This window comes from Schistocerca serialis, chromosome 8 (assembly GCF_023864345.2).
Source record: "Schistocerca serialis cubense isolate TAMUIC-IGC-003099 chromosome 8, iqSchSeri2.2, whole genome shotgun sequence".
NCBI lineage: Eukaryota > Metazoa > Arthropoda > Insecta > Orthoptera > Acrididae > Schistocerca > Schistocerca serialis.
The window spans coordinates 55,525,554-55,550,329 of NC_064645.1; the positions used below are offsets into that span (position 1 = coordinate 55,525,554).

General features: G+C 39.1%; 1 protein-coding gene across 1 annotated transcript in view; it reads left to right on the forward strand.

Annotated features, from left to right (window-relative positions):
* The window catches only part of LOC126416665 (cGMP-dependent 3',5'-cyclic phosphodiesterase-like), a 263,554-nt gene that overhangs the window by 97,846 nt on the left and 140,932 nt on the right, over positions 1–24,776 (forward strand). Inside the window, exons 5-6 of the mRNA XM_050084464.1 lie at positions 10,101–10,240; positions 12,617–12,759. Coding sequence (XP_049940421.1) covers positions 10,101–10,240; positions 12,617–12,759 — 283 coding nt within the window. The remainder of the gene's footprint in view (positions 1–10,100; positions 10,241–12,616; positions 12,760–24,776) is intronic.

Consider the following 24,776-nt stretch of genomic DNA (forward strand, 5'->3'; position numbering starts at 1 on the left):
AAGTGTGCTGGAGTGATGATGGCAGTTGCTGGCCATCTATTTGGAGGGGGTGAAGTGCTTTCTACAGTTAGCACCCACAGAGCAGTTCTGTTATGCTCTTTGTGCTGACTGGCATTGTGTGGAATATGTTGAAGATGTTTATCACTACTACATCTCATTCAAACTCCAGGTGAAAATGGGCCCTATGGATTTTGAATATTTCCATGAACCATTTGGCAGCTGCATTGGAATGTCCATGCTGATGGATATTGCTGAAGGCCATTATGGGAAGGGATGTGTCATAATTGTAGTGCATTGTCAGAAATTATGTCCTTCAGTGATAGTATGAGTATCAAAGTGTGAGTGGTTGCTTTTGCATAACTCGATGGTATTTTTGTGACACAGGGTTAGTGGGACATGGCATTAATGACTACAAGCCATGCTGGCATAAAAAGGGTGAGTAAAATCTATATGAAAGTGATTCAAGTACTGCTGACATGTGTGCAGATTGTGTTTGTGTTCTGCAGATCATGATGATTGTGGGGTGAGATCAGAGAGGTGGTGCCACTGAGACTATCCACGCTGTCCCCTACCACATCAATGGAATCATTCTATGTGATCCAAGAAATATATACAGTAGATCTGTCTTATCAGACACAAGTATGGATAAAGTAGACAAATACTCCACTGCTGATTTTGGTCTACAGCCATTTTCAAGTGCCTGTGTAATGACTTGGGATACCAATGCACGACTTAAAAAAAAAACCACTCAGAACCAATTAAACTTTCTTCAAATTATAGTGCACGTCATTGACTAAGAAAGAACAACTGAGGTGCTAATTACCTGGGATTGTCAGCACTCATCATTGTATACAGGAATTTTATAAGATAGAGACACATAATATTAGGGATTGAGAACAATTTGCAGAACTCATAAACTATTACACTTTATGTTACCCTGTAGCACATCCAAACAGATTGCTGAAATTACCATCAGATGAATCATGAGATGTGTCTTTGCTTGTAAATTTTCCATCCTGCTGAATGGAGGGCAGAAATTGAAAGTGGGATAAATTGAACAGCTTGACCGAGACAGTCTTGTGAAAATGTTGTCAAACAATTGAAAATGGACTAACAAAAATATGAAATGGAATAGATTGCTGCTCACCATAGGTGGGAGGCATTGAAAGGCACACAGGTACATTGAAAGAAGAGTGCTACATCTGGTGAAGGACTTAGTCCTGAAAGTATAATGTAACTAGATAGATAAAATTAAAATCTATTGACAACCAGTGGCAGGAGAAAACAATTAAAACTCGTGCTTATTTCTTGTCCTGCCACCACTTAGTGACTAGATTTTTTTAATCTTTTCAGCGAGAGGTTGCGCGTATGTGCGTGTGCACATGTGTGTGTGTGTGTGTGTGTGTGTGTGTGTGTGTGTGTGTGTTTTGTCTAAGCAGCCTTTTTGTTGTGCCTTCTGTGACTCAGCATCTCAGCTATATAGTCGGTAGTACCTTTTCAAAATATTGTCATTTTCCATCATGGGTTTTCCATTGTTTAATTGGCACATGTATCTTTCGCTTTCTTCCTAAGATGATGTACATGAAAACTAAGGCTAAGATAGGCTTTGAGCAATAGACCAACTGGAATAGTAATACATTCTGGAATCCTACCAGATCTGGAGATCCAGACATGAGCTACTAAGTTAAGGAAATCCACCTAAGAATGCTACTTGGTGTTCTCAGTTACAGTAGACCTGAACACTTTGCCATTCTATTCAGAGTGTTGTACATAAATGTGGCCATAGGCATTATTTAGAAGGCAACCTAGCAGTTTGTCTGGTGGTTATAAGGTGCATTGTTTGGAATCCTTTTTATTTGTCATTGGTCCATATTAATTATCTTCATTGTAGTCTCAGAAGGTGTCAGTCTACATCCCGATGCCTAATCATCCTAGATATAGTAATATGGGGGCTTCCTACACAGACAGCACCTTCTGCTATCTTTTTTTGTTTTTTTCTTTCTTTTTTTTAAAGTTTCCTTTTGATAGTATCTGGCTTTATAATGATGTGCTATAACTATGTGAGTCTTTCAAGCCCTTAAGTAGCTTCTGCAGTACATAGCAAAAAGCCATACTGCTCAGTGAAGGAGAGAAGTCAGTCTTATCATTAAAACTGCAACAGCAAGAACGATATAAAATAATGAAAATTTACCTAATGTGTGTAGGGAGAATACATGATTAAATTTGTAGGCTGTTTGTGATGTACAGTATGCAAAATTTAATACACAGAACTGGCAACAATGTTGAAAATAAAGTCGAATTAAGCACAGATGACAGATACAAGCACTTCATTCTGTACTGTTCAGCTCTGTGCCAGAGTTCATCAGCCAGTTATTCCACAAGTGGTGGCATGCCAGCCTCTCAGTAACCCATTATGGGTGAGAGATCAGTAGAACACGGTGCCCAGAACAACAGTCAAACACTCCCTGTATTGAGACAGGACAGGGCAGTACGAGATCGTGATGTTGCATTACATTCTCTAGACCTCAAAGGTAGGGAGCAGCCACTGACCTTATCAAATCAGAAATGTAATGCCTGCCATCAGAATTACCAGCTGTGTGAACCAGAGATGATAGTGTTGTATACCATGTGGCACCCGACACCATCATTCCAGATGCTGGACCAATATGATGAAAAATCCAATCTCACAATGTTCATTCTTTTCCAAGCCTGCACACATCTAATTGTGATGCTCTACACAGAACAGGGAATCACCTGACAAGAGACAAATAATATTACTGTATCTCGCTACGGCAGAATAATACTACAGAAATAAAAAAACGAACGAGAGAAAAAGAAACTAAAATAAAATTTAGGTTGCAAAGGAAATTCACCATATACAACAACAAAACATAGTGCTCTTACAAGCATCTGCCAACAGCAAAAAGTGTCAAAGGCTCTAGGTAGACTATGCAATGTTTCATAACAACAAATTGGCTCCGATGGGCGTGACGCCACAACTTTACATTAGATTCGTTTGAGCGGTTGCGAGCGAGCTTATCCGCATGTGCAGTTGAGCCGCGTATGAGTAGTACCTTCTCCTGATTCTGGCTATAGAAGTGTGGCAGTTAGCTGTATAAGCAATAGCAGCAAGCATCCAGATGCTATCCGGAAAAATTTGACTGGTGCGCCTAAGCTGCCAGATTCATGTATGTGCAACAGGCCCGGAACTAGGGGACGAGGGCAAACCGGTTATCTGCCCCGGGTGATAGTTTTCGGGGGGGGGGGGGGGGGGTAAATTCATATTATTGAGGAAAAAGACCTTGTTTCACAAAGCCCCTAGCACCCAGCGCATGTTGGTCTATCAATTTCTCATATGATTTTGAACGCATCCCTTTTGGTTTTCGAACAAATTTTAAGTCAATTTCTGAAAGAATCGTAAGTAGATTTTTGAATGCATGCATATTGTACGTGATATCTCTGTCAGGGGAATCCCCGTCGCATATAGAAATAAACTTTTCTGCAGACAAATGGGGGCGGGTCTATACGAGCTGAGCGGAATAAAGCCGAACGGATGAATGCCAGTCGCTGTTTATGTGGTTGACTGGGTTTGCAAATGATCAGCGTTGTTATAACTACTAGTGAATTCCATAGATTCAGACTACCAGAGTGGAAAAAAATGACTAACAGAAATAACAGGCAACAAAGATTGCGTATTGTCTCCTCCGTGTGTCCAAGAAAATGACATTTTGACAGAAAATTTTTGTCCAGACCGCTACATTACTAAGGGCCAGTTATACAGTCCCCGGCTAGCAGCCGCTAAAGTTCTATTCTGAGAGTAGCTTGGAAAACGCGTTGTACGAACACGTAATAACGCCCAACCGGGTAACTAAACCGATGTCGAAATTAACCAGAGAATAAGTTTTGACACTGCCAGGAATAGTTACAGAATTAGTGATAAGATTGTTTGTTAGGACGAGGAAGGAGAAGAAACGGGGACTCACACAAATTACGGGAGAATATGACGATTCAAAATTTATTTAAAAATTTTAGTAGTACTACTTTTCGATCTCATGCTTCAAAAGCTAGAGAGTATGAATGAAATGTGAAACTGTTTCCTAACACAAAACTTTTTGCGTGTAGTAGGCCTAATAGGCATTTGATATTGATACTTCGTGAATTATATTCTGTCGTGTTATAAAAATGACCATTTGTGCCAAAACAGCCTCGTTTATTTGGTGTGTGTAACAACTGCTGCAATATTGGGCAGGCCTATTTCGTTTTATATAGCAGTGATAAAATACACGTAATCAGATCGAGAAACCACACCAGTCTTGGGTACAATTTGTATTAACAGCTTTTCTAGTATTAGACAACAACATTTCATATTTTCATGTAGCAAAACGTTGACGAACTTTGATGAGGTAGTAGATTCTTTCCCAGAAAGGAAAGTACGCCCTATAAAGCTGTGGCAAGATTAGAGAGAAAAGAAGCTAGGACTTAACGATTGAAGAAACGTGTACTGTCTTGCTTGTCTCTTGTATTTACTCGTTTTATGTATCCTATTTTTAATTTTATGTCACACAAATCAGCAAGTTATTAGCTAATAGGCAGTAAAGACTGCAAATTTTCTGGAGAGTTCTTGTTCTGCCGGTTACAAATAATCCCAACCAGTATTAATTCTGAGATTTTTTTTTTTAAAAAAAAGAGGAGCAGGATATCAAACCGGCCGACTGGGAGCAGGAGAGGCACCACTGGACATTTTAATTTCCACTGGCGTGAATATAGTTTGATGGCACCCATTCCATTACAAAATATTACATGTTTGAATTCCACAGAGCGAAATACAAGAGACGTGCGATGGAAGAATGCTATGTGGAGAGGCGTACCACTGCACTTTGCCACACTTAAGACCAAATAACATGTCTTACGTTCCTTCGAATATACACTCCTGGAAATGGAAAAAAGAACGCATTGACACCGGTGTGTCAGACCCACCATACTTGCTCCGGACACTGCGAGAGGGCTGTACAAGCAATGATCACACGCACGGCACAGCGGACACACCAGGAACCGTGGTGTTGGCCGTCGAATGGCGCTAGCTGCGCAGCAGTTGTGCACCGCCGCCGTCAGTGTCAGCCAGTTTGCCGTGCCATACGGAGCTTCATCGCAGTCTTTAACACTGGTAGCATGCCGCGACAGCGTGGACGTGAACCGTATGTGCAGTTGACGGACTTTGAGCGAGGGCGTATAGTGGGCATGCGGGAGGCCGGGTGGACGTACCGCCGAATTGCTCAATACGTGGGGCGTGAGGTCTCCACAGTACATCGATGTTGTCGCCAGTGGTCGGCGGAAGGTGCACGTGTCCGTCGACCTGGGACCGGACCGCAGCGACGCACGGATGCACGCCAAGACCGTAGGATCCTACGCAGTGCCGTAGGGGACCGCACCGCCACTTCCCAGCAAATTAGGGACACTGTTGCTCCTGGGGTATCGGCGAGGACCATTCGCAACCGTCTCCATGAAGCTGGGCTACGGTCCCGCACACCGTTAGGCCGTCTTCTGCTCACGCCCCAACATCGTGCAGCCCGCCTCCAGTGGTGTCGCGACAGGCGTGAATGGAGGGACGAATGGAGACGTGTCGTCTTCAGCGATGAGAGTCGCTTCTGCCTTGGTGCCAATGATGGTCGTATGCGTGTTTGGCGCCGTGCAGGTGAGCGCCACAATCAGGTCTGCATACGACCGAGGCACACAGGGCCAACACCGGGCATCATGGTGTGGGGAGCGATCTCCTACACTGGCCGTACACCACTGGTGATCGTCGAGGGGACACTGAATAGTGCACGGTACATCCAAACCGTCATCGAACCCATCGTTCTACCATTCCTAGACTGGCAAGGGAACTTGCTGTTCCAACAGGACAATGCACGTCCGCATGTATCCCGTGCCACCCAACGTGCTCTAGAAGGTGTAAGTCAACTACCCTGGCCAGCAAGATCTCCGGATCTGTCCCCCATTGAGCATGTTTGGGACTGGATGAAGCGTCGTCTCACGCGGTCTGCACGTCCAGCACGAACGCTGGTCCAACTGAGGCGCCAGGTGGAAATGGCATGGCAAGCCATTCCGCAGGACTACATCCAGCATCTCTACGATCGTCTCCATGGGAGAATAGCAGCCTGCATTGCTGCGAAAGGTGGATATACACTGTGCTAGTGCCGACATTGTGCATGCTCTGTTGCCTGTGTCTATGTGCCTGTGGTTCTGTCAGTGTGATCATGTGATGTATCTGACCCCAGGAATGTGTCAATAAAGTTTCCCCTTCCTGGGACAATGAATTCACGGTGTTCTTATTTCAATTTCCAGGAGTGTATATGTTTTAGGTATCACACTCTTCAGGAAGATGTGTGCTACAAAATTAAGATATTTTTGAAAAGGCAATTTTTAAATGTTTGGCGTCCTACCTCAAATGCTCAAGGGAAGGGGGGAGCGCCTCTATCTAATATTGCCCCGGTTCGGAAATATCCTAGATCCGGACCTGATTTACAGAGCAGTCTGAGTTGTAGTGGGAGGTGGTAGTCTCCACGTGACCCGTGTTTACGTTGACTGATTTTGCTGTTTCTTCTTTGTTTATTGCTCTCACTTCAAATGAAAACAAAACGGATTTCTGTGGCCGGGAGCTATCAAGTGAATTAAAATACATTCACGTAATTACGGAAGGCTAAAATATGTAATTAGTTTCAGACTTTATTTTGTTTCCACCTTTCTGACAGTCAAGCGTTAATCGCCTTGCAGAACAATGAAGTTATTCTTTGTCGGTTTGTTAAAGAAATTTGACTTTTACTAATCTTTTCTGCTGAGGCGGTCAATTTATTTGAAACTGTTTAATTCCACGCTATTGGCTAGTTCCAACTGTTCGCTGCATTTCAAGTTCACGTTTTCATCTTCTAGCACGTATGGCATTATGCCTTAATACAAAACCAAACATAAGATAATACAGTACAGGTACTCCAAGAAAATTTACATCTGAATCTGGACATACGAATGTGCACTTTAAGCCGAATGATGCATTTTAGTATAGTTCACAGAAATCCCATGCTCTTGGAGTGTCCTCTAATGTCTTGTTTCTTTTATGACATAATGTAAGATCTTTTAATGTTTTACACGTGCGAACGTACGGGCTTCCTGCGTCGTCATAGCTGTGCAAGCGCTGCGACACCTGTTATTTAGCGCGCTCTGGCAACTGCTGAAACGATTATATTTCTAACAGGTCGCGGGAAAATATTGCGAATGGTTGTTTGGAAAGCGTTACTTTCAAAGTAATTCCTTTTACGCAAGATGAACTCTGTGCACGTGAATGTCCGATGATTTTCTTAAATCACAGAGCATTTGACTCTCATTCAAAAATCAAATCTTTGAGGGCGACCATTTAGAATATTTTCGAGCCCAGAAGATCAGACATTTATGTCGTTGTTAAAAAATTTACTGGCACATTATGTGATATCTTTAAAGTGTAACATGCACAAAAATGATCATTATGTGTTAAAGTTTAGCTTCTATTGCAGCTTATTAATCTTGGTGACCAATGTTAAACGTAAAAGCATTTCCTTTCGTGTAGCAACACTATGTATATATGTATATTAATTTAAACCATTACCTTTTCCTATTTGTATGTTCGTGCTACGTTACAGTGATGCTGCTATTGGCTGACTACATCACGTGTCCTATGATCTGAATATCCGCTGTCATTGGCTGGCGAGATCGCTTGACGTGAGCTACAACTGGCTTACAAAAGCGCATTGCAATCTCGATTTCAATCCTTCGGAAAGTAACATGCGGTGTTTGGTGGAATTTGAATTTACACTTTCGTAATACGAAAATATGCAGTGTATGTGTTGCTGCACATCAGACATCTTTCTAAAACGTATTTTTTCCCCTGTGTTTCGGTTCCTAAAGTGCCGGGAAATTCTACGCCGGTGTATAAAAAAGGATTGATAAGTTTTACAGTTTTGAGGAAAAGTATACTGTTACTTAACACGGAAAAAATGTATTTTCATCCGGGGGAAAGTGTATTTTTAACCGGGAAATTTGGGAATTTTTGTTCGTTGTCCACGTATACACCCTGTAAAAGGTTGCCTATTCTCTGAGCTATTGTTTTGTTGTAGGTGAATATGTGCTATTTTTTAGTCAGCAAACATGGCTATTGCTGGAATATCAAAATCAAATGACAGGTACATTACTCTCTCTTATGTTATTATCATGGTGTCTACATGAAATTTATAGTGGTTGGAGCAAAACCGTTGCATAGTCTTTCTTTAATAGGATATTATAAGAACAATGCTGCCCTTCTTCCACACATTTCCATTTAAGTTTCCTGAACATCTCTGTTACACATTCATGTGGATCAAACTGATACAATGCTGGAAGCACATCTTTACCTTTGTCTGTTGTACTCTAGATCTGAACACACTCGAATCTTGTATATAGTTTCCTTGATAGAAACATCAAAGTTTTCCAGAACTCTTCCAACTAGTGTGAGTCTTCTATACACCTTTTCTACCACAGATTTTGTGTGTTCGTCTCATTTCTTATGGCTCATTTGTATCATCCCTAAATATTGAAACAATGTGACAGGCTACAGAAGCTTACCTCTCATCCCATAATTGTATGGCCTTGTTGTTCCACTTTGTCATAGCACTATCTTTCATCTACACATATTTCAAAAGTGCTACCGTGTATAACACAAAGAGGAAATTTAGCTGAAGTATTTCTGCAGTTCTTTGTGGTCATCCAAGGAGGCTACTTTCCTGTAGACAATAGCATCACCAGCAACCTGATAGTGCTGCTGACTTAATCTTTTAAAATCACTGAGAACATTGGTAGTTCTCTTACAGCTCCTTAACGCATGTCAGTACTCACCCTAATGTCTTCTTGACCTGGTCCCAATGAAGACCCTCTACCTCTACCTCTCCCCCTCCCCCTCCCCCTCTCCCTCCCCCCTCCACTCCCCCTCCCCCTTGCCCTCCCACTCTCACTCCCCTGTATGTGTGTGTGTGTGTGTGTGTGTGTGTGTGTGTGTGTGTGTGTGTGTGTGTGTGTGGAGAGAGAGAGAGAGAGAGGGGGGGGGGAGGGGGAGGGGGGGGGGTTGTCATGCAGACGTCAGGCATGAAATTAGAAATTCTCAAGTACTGGTCCCACATATAATTTACCAGAATATTTCGACTTGGGAATGTAAATTTCAGTTACCACTAGTGTTCTCATTAAACAGCCTTATTTTTATCTAACTATATACTGGTAATTATTTTATGTGTAAGTTTACATTTATACTTAGTTTGAAGTATAGGATGAAAACAGCAGCTAAGAAGCAGAAGAGTGGTGGCTTTCTTCAAAGTAGCTTGTACATTTAAAAATGATGTAGAACTAATGCCCATAGTTATCAGTGTAAGTAAATTAGTACTAGTTTAACTGGTTGTTACAGTAGTGACCTGCAGTGGTTGCTTCTGCCAGTTAATTTGGAGTTTGACTAGTTCTACATTCCTAGAGGCTCTCCTTCGTGATAAGTGTTAGGTTACAAGGTGAATGAACAAATCTGACAAACACCCAGTATGGTAATTTAAAATATACGGCAACATGCTTCCCCATCTTTGCCTAATTGAATTGCTAGCTTTCTAATGATGTCAGTGTCTACAAGATATTAAACTCTGTACCTTTGTGGCATTATATATTTGACTTATTTGTGATGCTCTTTCAACAGTTACTTAATTTGTTTGTTAATGACTGTAATTGGGATGGAATTTATACAGTGGGACAAACTCAAGTTCACTAGATAGTGAAGTAGAAGAAAAGTTAACTGCTAAAATAATCTAGTATTTGCAACAGTGCTGTGAAGATATATATATAAATTGTGTCGTCTTATTCCCTTAAGTGCTAGTGATGCAAGTACATACTGAGCCAATACCACAAGCTTAACAAAATGTTTTCAGTAAAAGTTTGTTCCTGCTCTCCTTATAGCAGTTTCTGTAGTCTCTAGTGTTGTAAAACTATTGAAAGATTATCATCCTATATTTCTGCTATCTCCATATGTTATAGTTTTAATTGCATAAGATGAATATTATTTTTCAAAGGGGATTTTACTGACCTGATGCGAGAAATTATGGCAGAGGCCCGCACGCTGACAAATGCTGAGAGGTGTTCCTTGTTTATTGTTGATCAGAACAGTGATGAACTGGTTGCTAAAATCTTTGATGGAGAAGTCACTCCTCATGTAAGTATAAGTAACATATATTTTAATAATTTTTTTTAATGATTTGTTTAATACCCGTTTACACTTAACATTATTACAGAATTTATACAAATCATAAAACTTTGTAGTTGTTGTAATTTCTTAATTTGTATTTGAAAGTTTAAGAAGGCAAGAGTTATGTTTTCCATTGACATCCACATCCACATCTACAACTACACCTACATCCATACTCCACAGGCCACCACATGACGGGTGACAGAGGAGACCCTGTACCACTACTGGTCATTTACTTTCCTGTTTCACTCATAAATAGAACAAGGGAAAAATGACCATTATGCCTCTGTATGAGCCCTAATTTCTCATGTATGATCTTTGTGGTCCTTATGCAAAATGCATGTGTCTGGCAGTATCATTCTGCTGTCAGCTTCAAATGTCGGTTTTCTAAATTTTCTCAGTCCTCTCCAGGGATTCCCATTTGAGTTCCTGAACAAGCTCCATAACACTTGTGTGTTGTTCAAACCCAACAATAACAAATCCAGCAACTTGTCTCTGAATTGGTTTGATGTCTTCCCTTCAACCCGACCTGGTACAGGTCCCAAAAACCTGAACAGTACTTAAGAACAGGTTGCCTATGCTTCCTACATGTCATCTCCTTTACAGATGAAGCATATTTTTCCAAAGTTCTCGCAGTAATCAGAATGAGATTTTCACTCTGCAACAGTGTGTGCACTGATATGATACTTCCTGGAAGATTAAAACTGTGTGCTGAACTGAGACTCGAACTCAGGACTTTTTGCCTTTCGGGGGCAAGTGCTCTACCATATGAGCTACTCTCATGCCCTGTCCTCACAACTTTTACTTCTGCTAGTACCTCAGCTGAAGTCAACCATTGACCTTCCCTATCACAATCCTTACAAGCTTGATCCATTTCGTTTTGCATTGCAAACATTAAGCCCAGATATTTAAATGGCATGACTATGTCAAGCAGGACCCTACTAATGCTTTATCCGAACAGTACGACTGAGCAAGTTGGAACAGTGGTTAGCATATTGGACTCACATTTTGGAGGACGACTATGGTTCAAATCTGTGTCCAGCCATCCTGATTTAGGTTTTCCGTGATTTCCCTGAATTGCTTAAGGCAAATGTCAGGATGGTTCCTTTGAAAGGGCATGAGTGATTTCCTTCCTCAGCCTTTCCTAATCTGAGCTTGTGCTCCGTCCCTAATGACCTTGTTGTTGACGTGACTTTAAACACTAATCTCCTCCTGCTCTGAACACTATGATTTTCTTTTTCTGATCATCTGCATCAACTTACATTTTTTCTACATTTAGAGCTAGCTGCCATTCATCACACCAACTAGAAATTGTGCTGAAGTCATATTGTATCCTCCTACAGTACTTTCCTGTATACCACAGCTGAAGACAACCGCAGGTTACTGCCCACCCTGTCCACCAGATCATTTGTGTATATAGAAAATAACTGCAGTCCTATCACACTTTGATGTGGAACTCCTGACGATACCCTTGTCTCTGATAAATACTTGCCATTGAGGACACCATATTGAGTTTTATTACTTTAGAAGTCTGGAAGCCACTCACATATCTGGGAAACTATTCCGTATGCCCTTACCTTTGTTAACAGTCTGCAGTCTATACTTGGCAGTATATCATGTGAGAAAAGGACAAGCTGAATTTTGCACAAGCAATGCTTTCTAAAACTGTGCTGATTGGGATGTAAACGCCTTGGACTCAAGAAAATTTATTATATTCAAACTGAGATAACATTCAAGGATTCTGCAGAAAATTGATGTGTGGGGTATTGATCTGTTATTTTGCTGGTCTGTTCTTTTCGCCTTCTTATAGACAGGAGTCACCAGCACTTATTTCCAGTTTTGTGGGACTTTGCACTAGGCAGGAGATTTGGAATAAATGCTAGCTAAGTAAGGGACCAGTGCCATAGAGTACTCTTTGTAAAACTGAATTGGGATTCCATCCGGACCTGATGTCTTATTTGTTTTCAAATCTTTCAATTGTTTCTCTATGGCAGGGATGCTTATTACTCTGTTGTCCATATGGGAGTCTGTTTGATTGTCAAATGACGGTATACATGAACGATCTCGTTTTGCTATCTTCAGCTGCCACACAAGACTGGTCAACGAGTGGCTGGGTGGAAGCCTTAGACCTACTTTCCGATTTTACAAAGGACCAGTATTTTCTCTAGTTCCTGACTAGAGCTTTTGTTAAGACATGACAGTGGTCACACATAGATCTTTTCTCAGATGTATAAATCTATACTAACCTTTGCATGTTGTCATTTATAAAGTGTAGAGGACGAATTGCCACAATTCTATAATTTTATTTTGAACAAAAAAACTTCAACACATTTTTATTTTCAGATTCTAAAGGAAGTCCGAGTGCGCAAAGGCCAGGGTATAGCTGGCTGGGTTGCAAAAACAGGAGAAGTTATTAATGTCAGAGATGCTTACAGCCATCCATTATTTTATAGGGGAATTGATGAAGCTACAGGATATAGAACAAGGTGACTTTTTCAAATGCTAAGTAATTCTGTTATCTCATTAGCCTGCATTTTTTCCACTACTCAATTATTTTTAGCACAAAGTGTTATAATGACAATTTTATTGGAATAGATAAATGTTTAATGTGATAAAATGGAAAATTACTGTGACCTCTATTCACAATGATGATTTTTTGATCTTGCTATTTCTAGAAAAATTCATTTCCTTTCAGATCAAATTCACCCAGTTTTTCTCCAAGTCTGGAAATAATTACCTAAATTTTTAACCTCCTCACTTCTTGGATGTGACTTTTTGGAGTTATCTCGCAACATGAAGACCACAAGTATTCGAAAGTATTCACTCTCTGCCATTTGTCGTATTTCCAAAAGCAAATGTTGTTTTTGTGAAATTATGGATGCCCTTGCCAGAAAAAACCTTTCATACTGAATCCCTCAACAGCATTCTCACTATTGAGTGCATATCCATCAACTAGACTGGTAACCCTGTACAGAAACAAATGCATGAGGAGTATTTCCTTCTAATGCAGTACTCCATAAGACCACAATTTTCTCCTCCACAACCATAGTATTCCATTGTACACAAAGTCTTTGTAACACTTGACAAGTTGTTTGAGATCCACTTGTTTTTCTCCTGACTATTGTGCAAAACTTATCTCAGTGTCCTCCTAACAACAATTAATACTTTGCCACCATAGCAAGATTTATGCTGCCAAATTTAACTCCACTTTTCAAAGCTTCTGAGCAGTCTATTATCTCAAACTCCAGCACACATAAGATATTTAAATGAAATTTAACACAAGAGAATGAGCACTGAAAGTTCTCTTTCTTTTATCTACTCGTCTTTTTCATTGCTCTTCATCTTCTACCCTTGCTATTTCTCTGATGACTTTCCAGTCCTCTCCACACCACGTAGTAATTTTCCTTGCACACATACCTTTTTTCCTTCTACTTCATTTGTGATCCTTCATCAGACAACTCTTCTTCCTTTATAATGGAAGTTGGTGTGTACATGATCATAGAAACTACAAAAGCTTCTTATTTCAAAAACATTTTGACACTTTTTTGTGCAATGAAATTATAATTAAAGAAAGTGATTTTTTTGAAGTCACTAACCACCTTCTCAAAAGCATGATGGTGTAACAGATGGCAAGCTATCTAACTATTGAATGAAGAACTTACAAATCCTAATCTAGAGACTAAGACAAAGAAAGATTATAGTAGATAAAAATGGTTGTAGGCCCTTCTCGTCACCCAGGAATTCTTCTGTGAAACATGGTATATTTTCCAGTCTCCAGTGGCACAAATGTGTCAAAACTTGTTTGGGCAATGAGATTATTCTATTCTCATAGACAGCAGAGTCCAATCCCCATAATTTCCTTTGCAAACACTGCTGATGTTGGGCATAAAGTCAAAAAGAAGGTGACAGTGACTTTTTTCTTTCTTATGATCACTGCCACTTCCTTTTGTTCCATCCACTGTATTTTGTCAGCACTTGTATAATACTCTTTTTTGTTTCTCTTTTTAAATGTGGTAGCATTTGCCTTTTACACAAAACTTTATACCTCTGCAACTATTATTTCAGTCATAATAATTTTTCAACGAATACCCCTGCTTCTGTTGAGAACTCAGTTTTAATATTCTGTAGTGTCCATAGGCCTCACCTTTGGATTATTTTTTTGCTTGTTATCTCTCTTTTTATTTGTCGAAAGCATTATAATTTCTGTTCTGTTCTTACTGAGTAATATATACCATTGTTTCAGTGCTCTTTTGTCATAATTATTGACTAGGCAAGAAGTCGCTCCCCCTCTCCCAAGCACCCCTTCCTTTCATTGCAGTTTGTTTCCCTCCAGAAGGTGTAGGTTTTTAAGAGAGCTGTTCTCCTCCCACTGACATGTGAGATTGCCTGTACCAACTGTATCTCACCTCCTATTGAAAGTGAATTAATAATTCAGTGTCAGAACCATTTCTGAGTGTTCAGAATACTGACTCACAGTGTGTTGCCATATTCTCAGAAGTGTTCAGTCCAGTCTGTTGTAATCTGTTGTTCTTCAGCGTCTTTAACTGTCTACATCACAATATGTGAAATGGGGCCTCTCATAACAAACAGTTACAGTTGTGATAAATACTGAACTACTTTTCTTACAATAACATAACAGTGTTCTAGTTGCATTGTTCACCGTTTAAAGTTTCAACCATCACTAACAGATTCCATTTATGCTTCTCAAACTACTGCCATATTCAACAAGTCTCCCTCATTGTCTCGTCTGTTTACAGTATCCACTCATTTTTGTGGCATTCGTACTAACTGTAAGTTTACTCTATTCAAGGCCACTGCCACTTTAAATAGTATTTAAGAATTACTTTTTCCATTTGATGGTAATCATTACTTAGTTTTGTGTAATCGTTTCTCTACATCTTTCATTACTTACTTACATTAAATCAGGTGTTGGTCATACACTATATTTTGTTCACTTGTATCTTCATTTTATACTTTATTGATTTCAAGGTACAGAAATTATGCTCAACACTGTATACATTAATTGACTACATTGATTTTCTGCCTTGGATGGGTATTCACATATCCTACATTTTAATTTAACACTCACCAATTTGGACAATAAATAGTAATTACAAATTAACAACAGAACTGACAATATCTGCTTCTGTGCACTTTCCTCACACCAATAATACTTCTGATGCAGCACAGCAAAGATCTACAGTATACTCAAAATGATGTGACCAAGCATTGATGGTTAAATAATATTAGTTGTTAAAGAACAAATGGAGAAAGTGATAAAATATTGGATTAAAAGGAAATGAATTTAATTTTGAAGATGTGATGGTTTTCAGTTGGATGGGAAAAAGAGTAAACAATTATAACAAATATCAATTATTTGAGGCTGTAATGAAAAACATGGATGATGTATAAACAGTGTTATTGGCGAAGACCACCACTCGCCATATAGAGGAAATGAGCAGTGGATAGACCGAGAAACAAGGAGCAGCTCAGCTTGCTGCAGAATGTAATGGTTGTCACAACAGGGACAAATTTAATGTGAATTTCATGATCCATTCCATAAACATCTCCCTCTTTATTTTCAGTATATCTGAATTTTACAGGTGCTCTCCTGAATGCTGACGCCTTTCTTGCACTTAGTTACGTTTATAACTGTGTGTATCCCCTTCCACAGTGTTTTGGTAGCCTGCCTAATACTCCTTCTCGTACTCCTGTCATCTTCAGCATTCTTCTACAGCACCACATTTCGCGCGCGCGCGCGCGAGTGTATACCTGTCCTTTTTTCCCCCTAAGGTAAGTCTTTCCGCTCCCGGGATTGGAATGACTCCTTACCCTCTCCCTTAAAACCCACATCCTTACGTCTTTCCATCTCCTTCCCTGTTTCCTGATGAAGCAACCGTTGGTTGCGAAAGCTTGAATTTTGTGTGTATGTTTGTGTTTGTGTGTGTGTGTCTATCGACCTGCCAGCGCTTTCGTTTGGTAAGTCACATCGTCTTTGTTTTTAGATACATATATATATCAATAAACATTGATATTGTGAGTTGTATGCTTGAATGAGTATGCTGGGTGAAATGCCAAGAGTCATGTAGCAGAGGTAGCAAGTGTATCTCAATTAATATCATGTCCAATGGGTGCTATCTCCTCTGCAGGAAGTACAGGATCTATCACTGAATATCCACTTGACTATGTGTGATGTGTGAGTGTTAGATCTAGGAACCATGTACAGCGTAGGCAAGGACTGAGGAGAACTCAGGATATTGCACGCATCCCCCTAACCAACAAGTTTGGCTTGCCGTCTTCCACTGGAAGTGAGCCAGTGACACACATTTCACCTGCTGGGAAACCTGCTATGTCCCATGTCAAGGGGAGGCAAACACAAAAGTATAGAGGTCCGCTAATCGTCGTCAGCTCAGAATGTATGACAGGTAATGGTGCCCTGTAGGAAAATTGCAGCAAGATTCATGTTGAAGAGGCTATTCCAGCAGCTGTTGAGGCAACTAGATGCAATCAACTGCAGATTGTGGCACACATTGGAACAAATGGTGCCTGCTATCTGGGGTCCAAAGGCACACATGGATCATTCCAGCAACTGACAGTGTGTTGAGGAGACCACCCTTACTCAGTGAGTGTCAATGAAGCCTTGTCCCCAGAACTGGTTGGGGCCATCTTGGTCTGAGACAAGGAGAAGGCTTGCATCAGATGTTTAGAAGATTCTGCGATAAGCCAGACCCTGACTTCCTGGACTTTCACCATAGGACTGAAAATTGTAGGCTCCTCTTAAATGGGTAAGGGGTACAACACATCAGAGGCTGCTACTCAGGTGCCTGGCTGTCTGTGGGTTGTGCAAAAGGTTATCTTAGCTTCGATAACTCTCTATCCATTTCAGAAAATGGTAACTGTAGGAGATCCTGAAGTGTACAGTGAAATTCAAAGAAACGGCCGCACAGACAAAACAGTTGACATTATAGTGATTAACTATCAGAATTCACAACAAAGTCCCAGAATTTGAAGCAATCCTAAAAATAGTGAAGTTCAATAATAATAATAGGTATAGAAAGCTGGCTAAAACTCAGTACTGACAGCAGGGAAATTCTAGTGTAAATCAAAGTGTGTGTCAAAAGAATAGGCTAATAGAAAATGGAGATAGTGTATTTATCACAGTAGACAAGAAATTGACATCCACTGAGATACAAATTAAAACTAAATGTGAAACTGATTGGACAAGATTCATTACCAAAGTTGGACATAAATTGGATCTTTCTTTTGACCACCAAACCCACCTCCAGGTGTAAACAAAAACTTCAGAGAATACCTAAATTTGCTAGTATGTTATGTAACAGGGCAGGAGACTTAAATCATTTTGCAAAACATTACTAAAGACTTTCTCTGAAAACTACCTAGAACAGATGGATTGGGAGCACACTCATAATGGGAATACGTTAAACCTGATGACAATAAATACATCACTCCTTTGAGAATGTCCACATTGGAACTGTTATCAGTGACCATGAGGCAGTTGTGGCAGCAGTGGTTGCTAAAGTACAAATTGCAGCTGAAACAAGCAGGAAGATTTACATGTTTAGCAAGTTTGATAAAAAGGCAGTAGTGTCACATCTGAGAGGAGAACTCAGAAAATTTACTTCTGGGGAGGAGCACATACAAGACCTAAGGCTCAACTTTAAAGGAGTAGTTCACCATGCACTGAATCAAGTACCTACCAGAATTTTGTCAAAGAGTTGGTCCATTTGTTAAAGATGATCTTTAAGAGGCTCATGCTTTTTGTTCATTCTGAAAACATATTTATTTACTTTTTAATTTTACATACATAGTTTTCTCTTGAGAGTCCATCATGCAAATAATATTTGATCTATAAAATTAAGCAAAAAATAAAATAGTTGAGAAGTACTCGAATGCACAATTATTTCATTATTTCGCAATATGATAACTCCACTTTATTGCCGACAAATTAAATTCTAATATAATGTATTGCACATAACTAATGAGGAGGTATTGAATAGGATTGGGGAAAAGAGGAGTTCGTGGCACAACTTGACTAGAAGAAGGGATCGGTTGGTAGGACATGTTCTGAGGCATCAAGGGATCACCAATTTAGTATTGGAGGGCAGCGTGGAGGGTAAAAATTGTAGAGGGAGACCAAGAGATGAATACACCAAGCAGATTCAGAAGGATGTAGGTTGCAGTAGGTACTGGGAGATGAAGAAGCTTGCACAGGATAGAGTAGCATGGAGAGCTGCATCAAACCAGTCTCAGGACTGAAGACCACAACAACAACAACATAATGTATTGCCTATTTGCTAACAAAACACTGCTCAGTCTTCTAATATAATGTTCACTGTTGCTGAGCAGAAGACTCTTAACATTGGATTAAATAAGTTATGAAGCCAAATTGGTTAAAATTTCTCTCGACAACAGCTGTCTTTCTCCTACTACAGTCTTGTATTTAAATTTACATCTTATCTGAAACCAAGTGAGAAGGACATCAAAGCATCTCAAGTTATTCAATTCAACCTCAAATTTTATTAAAATGTAGTCCATTTCATTAAAATTCTTTAATTTCCATAAGTGATCAAAAACATTTCTTAAATTGAAATGTAAAATTAAAAACACCTCCAGCAGTTTATATTTTGAATGTAATTTATTCATGTGACCAGTTTCGGTATTTCACCATGCAATCTTCAGGCATAAAGACAACAACAATAATGACAGTGTAATCTACATAATATAACATATATTGAACAGCCAGAGCTCCCTAGCCATTTTGTACAAAGATGGATTTGCAAAGATTTTTTAAATTATTATTTCAAAAGCTAACTGAAAACTATAGCAGACAAATTTATTTATAAAACAAAATGGAATACACAAATACTATGAGCTACAGTTTTGGAATCTTTAACATGGATTCACACATGTATTTCAGCTATACTTCTAATGCATGCAGCCTCGTATATGAATTTGTAATTATCCATGATAATATGGTTATAAATGATTAATGGAAAATCTCATATAAAAATGTGAAAGAAATACTAACAAAGAGATAGAGGGGCTGGCCAGAACTTACCTCAGCTCAGTACATCCGATAGATACACATAACAGAACAGAAAATTTACGTTCCTAGCTTTCGGAACTTTGTTCCTTCGTCAGGGAGGAGAGAGGGGAAAAAAGGGAAGAAGGGAAAGTGGATTCAGTTACTCAGAATCCAGGTTGTGAAGGAACAGGGAAAGGTAAACTCCCTGACGAAGGAACAAAGTTCCGAAAGCTAGGAACATAAATTTTCTGATCTGTTTTGTGTATCTATCGGCTGTACTAAGCTGAGGTAAGTACTGGCCAGCCCCTCTATCTCTCTGTTAGTATTTGTTTCACATAATATGGTTATAGAGTCTTTGGTGCTCATATACTCCTCTGCGATATACGACATACATTGATGTTTATTTGCAAATACATTAGAGTTGTGATAGCTGGACTCACTGTTCCAAGTGTATTACAAATAAGACGTTTCATAGTACATCATAATACTTGCAGTAAAACTTAACAAAATGCTATATCACTGTTCCACAAGTGAGTCATCTTTATGCGCAGATACATAATACAAAATGACTATCACTAGCCTCCTTCCATTGTAAATATCGCTGAACTACGCATATTGTCGAAATCTTATGCGCAGCGGCAGCTCGTGAATATACATTCTGGGTATTCACAAATTTTTAGATTCAAATAAATATGAGAGTGTGCATTTAATATGTTTGCTGTGTAAGAGTTATGCTTATCAACGTAATTATACAGCTGCAGCCACTGCCAATAATAATAATAATAATAATAATAATAATAACATGCATAACTTGACTGAAAAAGAAATAATTGTTTTTTTTGGAATTTTGTTGTATTGTACATAATGAAGTGCAGTTTAGGGCAAGAACGAAATGATGTTTAAACTTTTGCTATGCTCCATTTCACATTTTTGCGTAAGTGGGAGTTTTCATTAGCTGAAAATCAGACATTCTTACATTGCACCCAAACAGCTTAAGCTTACTATAAACTTCTTTGTTAAATATTTGCTTGTAGGCACACTTATTTATTTCGACACTTTCCCATTCAATGGGTTTGATCTGGGAGGCCCTAGTTCCTTTGCAGCTAACTTTTCCTGGTAATTTTCTTTTCTGTTAGTACTTCAAACAGATTCAACAGAGTTTATACTGACAATGCACAGAAAAGCTGATTCCTACACAGTAAATGACCAACTCCAACCACAAACTACCATTTGTGGAAATGATTAAATTCAAGTAGTACTACTTACCAACACGGACGAGAATGCAAATGAGGCATTGGAGAGAATAAGGGCGAAAGCCACACCGTCTTCCTTCCCATACTGAAGTGAATATCAGTGAGACAGCTTTCATGAATGTTCATATATAAAATGAGAGCCTACACACAGATAAACCTGACCCATGACAAGATCAACAGATGTCAGAAGCATGAATAAATGTTACAGTCTCTCATTCGAAGGTGATGTGCTTTATGGTTTCTCATCATCTCAAATGGATTACTGTTTGATAAAATCCAAAACTTAATATACTGTATCTCATTCAGAATCCCAAAAAATAGGTTTTTCTATTGGTATAACTGTAACATATACTGCTGTCAGATCTAATTTCACTATATAGTGAGTGAATTGACATATCTGAGGAGTGTGCTACCATCTAACAGGATTTATGTCAAGCGAACACGGATAAAAGTCTGCGGCAGTGTGCTACCACCTGGTGGCAGTGACATATACTTGTAGTTGAGTGGTTGGGACTAGCTGTGCACACCATGAATTGTGCAAGTTGCTTATCAAATCCATATGCATTTGGCCCATAAGTCAATTACGTCACACCAATTGCGCATGTGCAAAAGCTCCTTAAAATGTGCACAACTAAAGGTGTGCTGGCAACCTTGATGCCAAGTTTTGCAGAGCAGCAATGTATCACAGTGTGGTACATTTAGTGCTGTGTGTTTCAGATTACTGCATCTACATAACTTATAATAGCATTGAAAGTTAAATAACCAATAAATCAAGGTTGAGTGTTTATGTGCTCTTACACAATAGCTGCCACTGCTTATGCGAACTAACATTACAATTAAGTACTGTCTGCCCCCAAATCAGAATAAGTACTATTACAAAAGTAACAAAAAATTGGTTTTTATATCATTGCTTTTACAACTTAAAAACATTACAATTTGTAGTTAATAATGGAATAACTGAAAAAGAATAAAAGCTACTTTGTACCTACCTGCAACTCAGCATCTCCACTATATGGTGAGCAGCAGTCTATCCTTTTCATAATACTATCCCAGATGTCAAACAATAGAAAATCCTGGATGGAATGTAACAATATTATGGAAAGGAAAGTTGCTACTCACCATATAGCAGAGATGCACAGAAAAAAGACTGTTACAAAGAAGCTTTCAGCCAGCAAGGCCTTCATCAAAAAGACACACACACACACACACACACACACACACACACACACACACGTGCACGTGTGCACCAACGGAACTCGCACACACATGACTGCAGTCTCTGGAAGCTGATGCCACACTGCGAGCAGCAGCATCAGTGCATGATGGGAGCGGCAACTGGGTGGGGATGAGGAGGAGGCTGGGGAGGGAGGGGGAGGGGTAGTAGGGAAGGGGGGGACAGTGAATTGCTGCTGGGGAGCACACAGGGACAAGGTGGAGAGAGGGTAGGGCAGCTATGTGTAGTTGGGAAGTTAGATGGAGGGCAGGGAGGAGGTGGGGGGGGGGGGGGGGGGAATAGCTTATGTTGTGAAGAGAAAGGAACACTGTATTAATATTAATGCTAGTGTGGTCAATCTTTCACTGCCCATTGTTTTCTGTATGTAAATGTTTGCTCATTTTATTGTGGAAAATGACCTCTCAGTTTCACATGTTGATGCTGATAGGGACGCAAGTATGTACAAATGATGTTTTATGTTTGAGTAGAAGTTCTTGTCACAAGGGTTTACTACCAACATAAGTTTTGTAGGTAGTAGAAAATTTTCTTTATAACACCTTTTCTCATACTGTAATGTGTACTTTGTTCCAAGTTTGGTTTGAGTAATCCTATTGTCAAAGTAAACTCCAGTCTGGACAGCTTGTATGTATTCCCTTGATGGCAGCTAATGTGTAACATTATTTCCATACACTCTGTGTATTGTTGGATGTTTCCTGACACTTGATCTCTTAAGTAGTCTCTACAACCTCTAGAAGTGTGTAACATGAATTGTGAAACATCTTGTAAATAAGTCCCACCTTCTGAAAGAGCTTTTTGTACCAATTAGATAATTTATGTTACCTGCAACTCAGTGGCATAAAAAGAATCTTAAGTTCCAAAACTGCTGTCTTCAAAGACAGGAATGGCTGACTGATTCAAAGATAAGTAACTTTGTGTAAGTACTGCATTCTTTTTACGCCAGGATGTCTAAGAAAGGGTGATTACTCAGTGACAAACACTTCATAATTTGTAAAGATGCAGCAAAATAGAGGACATTGCTACTTACATGGCCAACAAAAGGAGGAAGGAAAAAGAACAAAACAGGGCTGCTACCCTGCCTGTCACAGAATCATTGCATTTTGTGGAGAGAATGAACTACTACTTCGAGATGACAATAGTGGGCCCATTACCCCTGGAATTACAACTAGAAAACTGGAAAATTTCAAACCTTAATAAGATAATGTACTAAATATGATCAAGGATAAAAAAAATACATCTGATACAAAGCTCAAGAAATGCCACTCATTTAAGTCCTGAAATCCAAAATGATATAATAAATACCTGTGGCAAACTGGTTCAAATTAATAAAACATATTAACAAATCTGACTGTTTTTCTGTTATTGGAAATGAAACACTTGACATGTCTGGTCAGGACCAGTTTTCATTATATTCAATTCAATTCAATTCAATTCAATTTTTATTATCACATAACATGCCTTATACAATCAAAGATTGTGACATAGGTGACTTGTCAGTTTTTACACTATATATAACAATACTAAAAATACAACAAACTAATAATATACATGGTGTAACATCTTCAAAGAGGTATTTGAATTACAATTATAATGCATTGTTACCATTCATGAAATCTTCTACACTATAGTAACATTTATCTTTCAGATATTTTTCCAGGTCTCTTTTGGTGCCTTTTACATTTGGGTCATCCATATCTTTCCATATTTTATTTACAAATTTCATGCCCATATAGTATGGGGTTTTTTCATATGATTTTAAACGGTGGGTAGGTAACATGTAGCTCGTTCTATGTCTTGTATCATATTGATGCAAGAAGAAGTTGCCCTCAAAAAGTTGTGGGTTTCTTTTCGTGAAATTGAGAGTTTCATAGATGTATATGCTTGGAATGCTCATTAGATCCAGTTTTACAAATAAAGGTTTGCAGTGTTGCTTTGGTTTTGCTCCCACCAATGCCCGGATGATTCTTTTTTGTAGTCTAAAAGCTCTAAGTAAATTTGTTTTTTCAGACCCCCAGAAAATTATACTATACCTAATGACTGAAACAAAATATGCATTATATACAGTTTTTCTTACAGCTAAATCAGTAATACTATACAAGATATTCATAATATATACAAGGCTATTCAGTCGACCCAGTATGTTGTCCACATGGCGACTCCATAACAGGTTTTTATTGACTAACACGCCAAGGAATTTGACACAGTCTGCAGTCTCTAATTTTTTGTCCATATACCTTATTTCACTTATAGACTGTGCAGATTGTTTTGTGGTAAAATGAACAATTTCTGTTTTTGTAAAGTTTAATGTTAAGTTATTGTTTTTGACCCATGCCTCCACTTCCACAAGTGTTTGTCCAATATGACGAATTAGGTCTACCTCATTTTTACAACAGACTACAGCTGTTGAGTCATCTGCATAGAGGATAGTATCAGACAGGACCTGACATGGCATATCATTAATATAATATAGAAAAAGCAGTGGCCCTAATATTGAGCCTTGTGGAACACCTAATTGAGTGTTTTTCCAGCCAGAGAGAAATTTCTTGCCATTGATGTTAATAAGTACTCTTTGTTTTCTGTTTGCCAAGTATGATGACATCCAGCTAAGAGATTTGCCTTGAAAACCGTAGCGTGCCAATTTTTGGAGAAGCAGGTCATGATTTACTGTGTCAAAGGCTTTGGACAGGTCACAAAAGATGCCTGACACACACATTCTATCATCAAGACATCTGCTGACTTTTGTGACTAATTCATTTATTGCATGGATTGTGCTGCGGCCTTTTCTGAAACCATATTGATTGCCTAAGATAATGCTGTTAGATGAATTGTGATTTTCAATCTGATCACATGCAGCTCTTTCAAATATTTTTGAGAAAATTGGTAACAGTGAGATTGGCCTATAGTTTCCCAATTCATCTTGTTTGCCTTTTTTGTGTATGGGCCGAACTTCTGCATATTTTAATCGATCTGGGA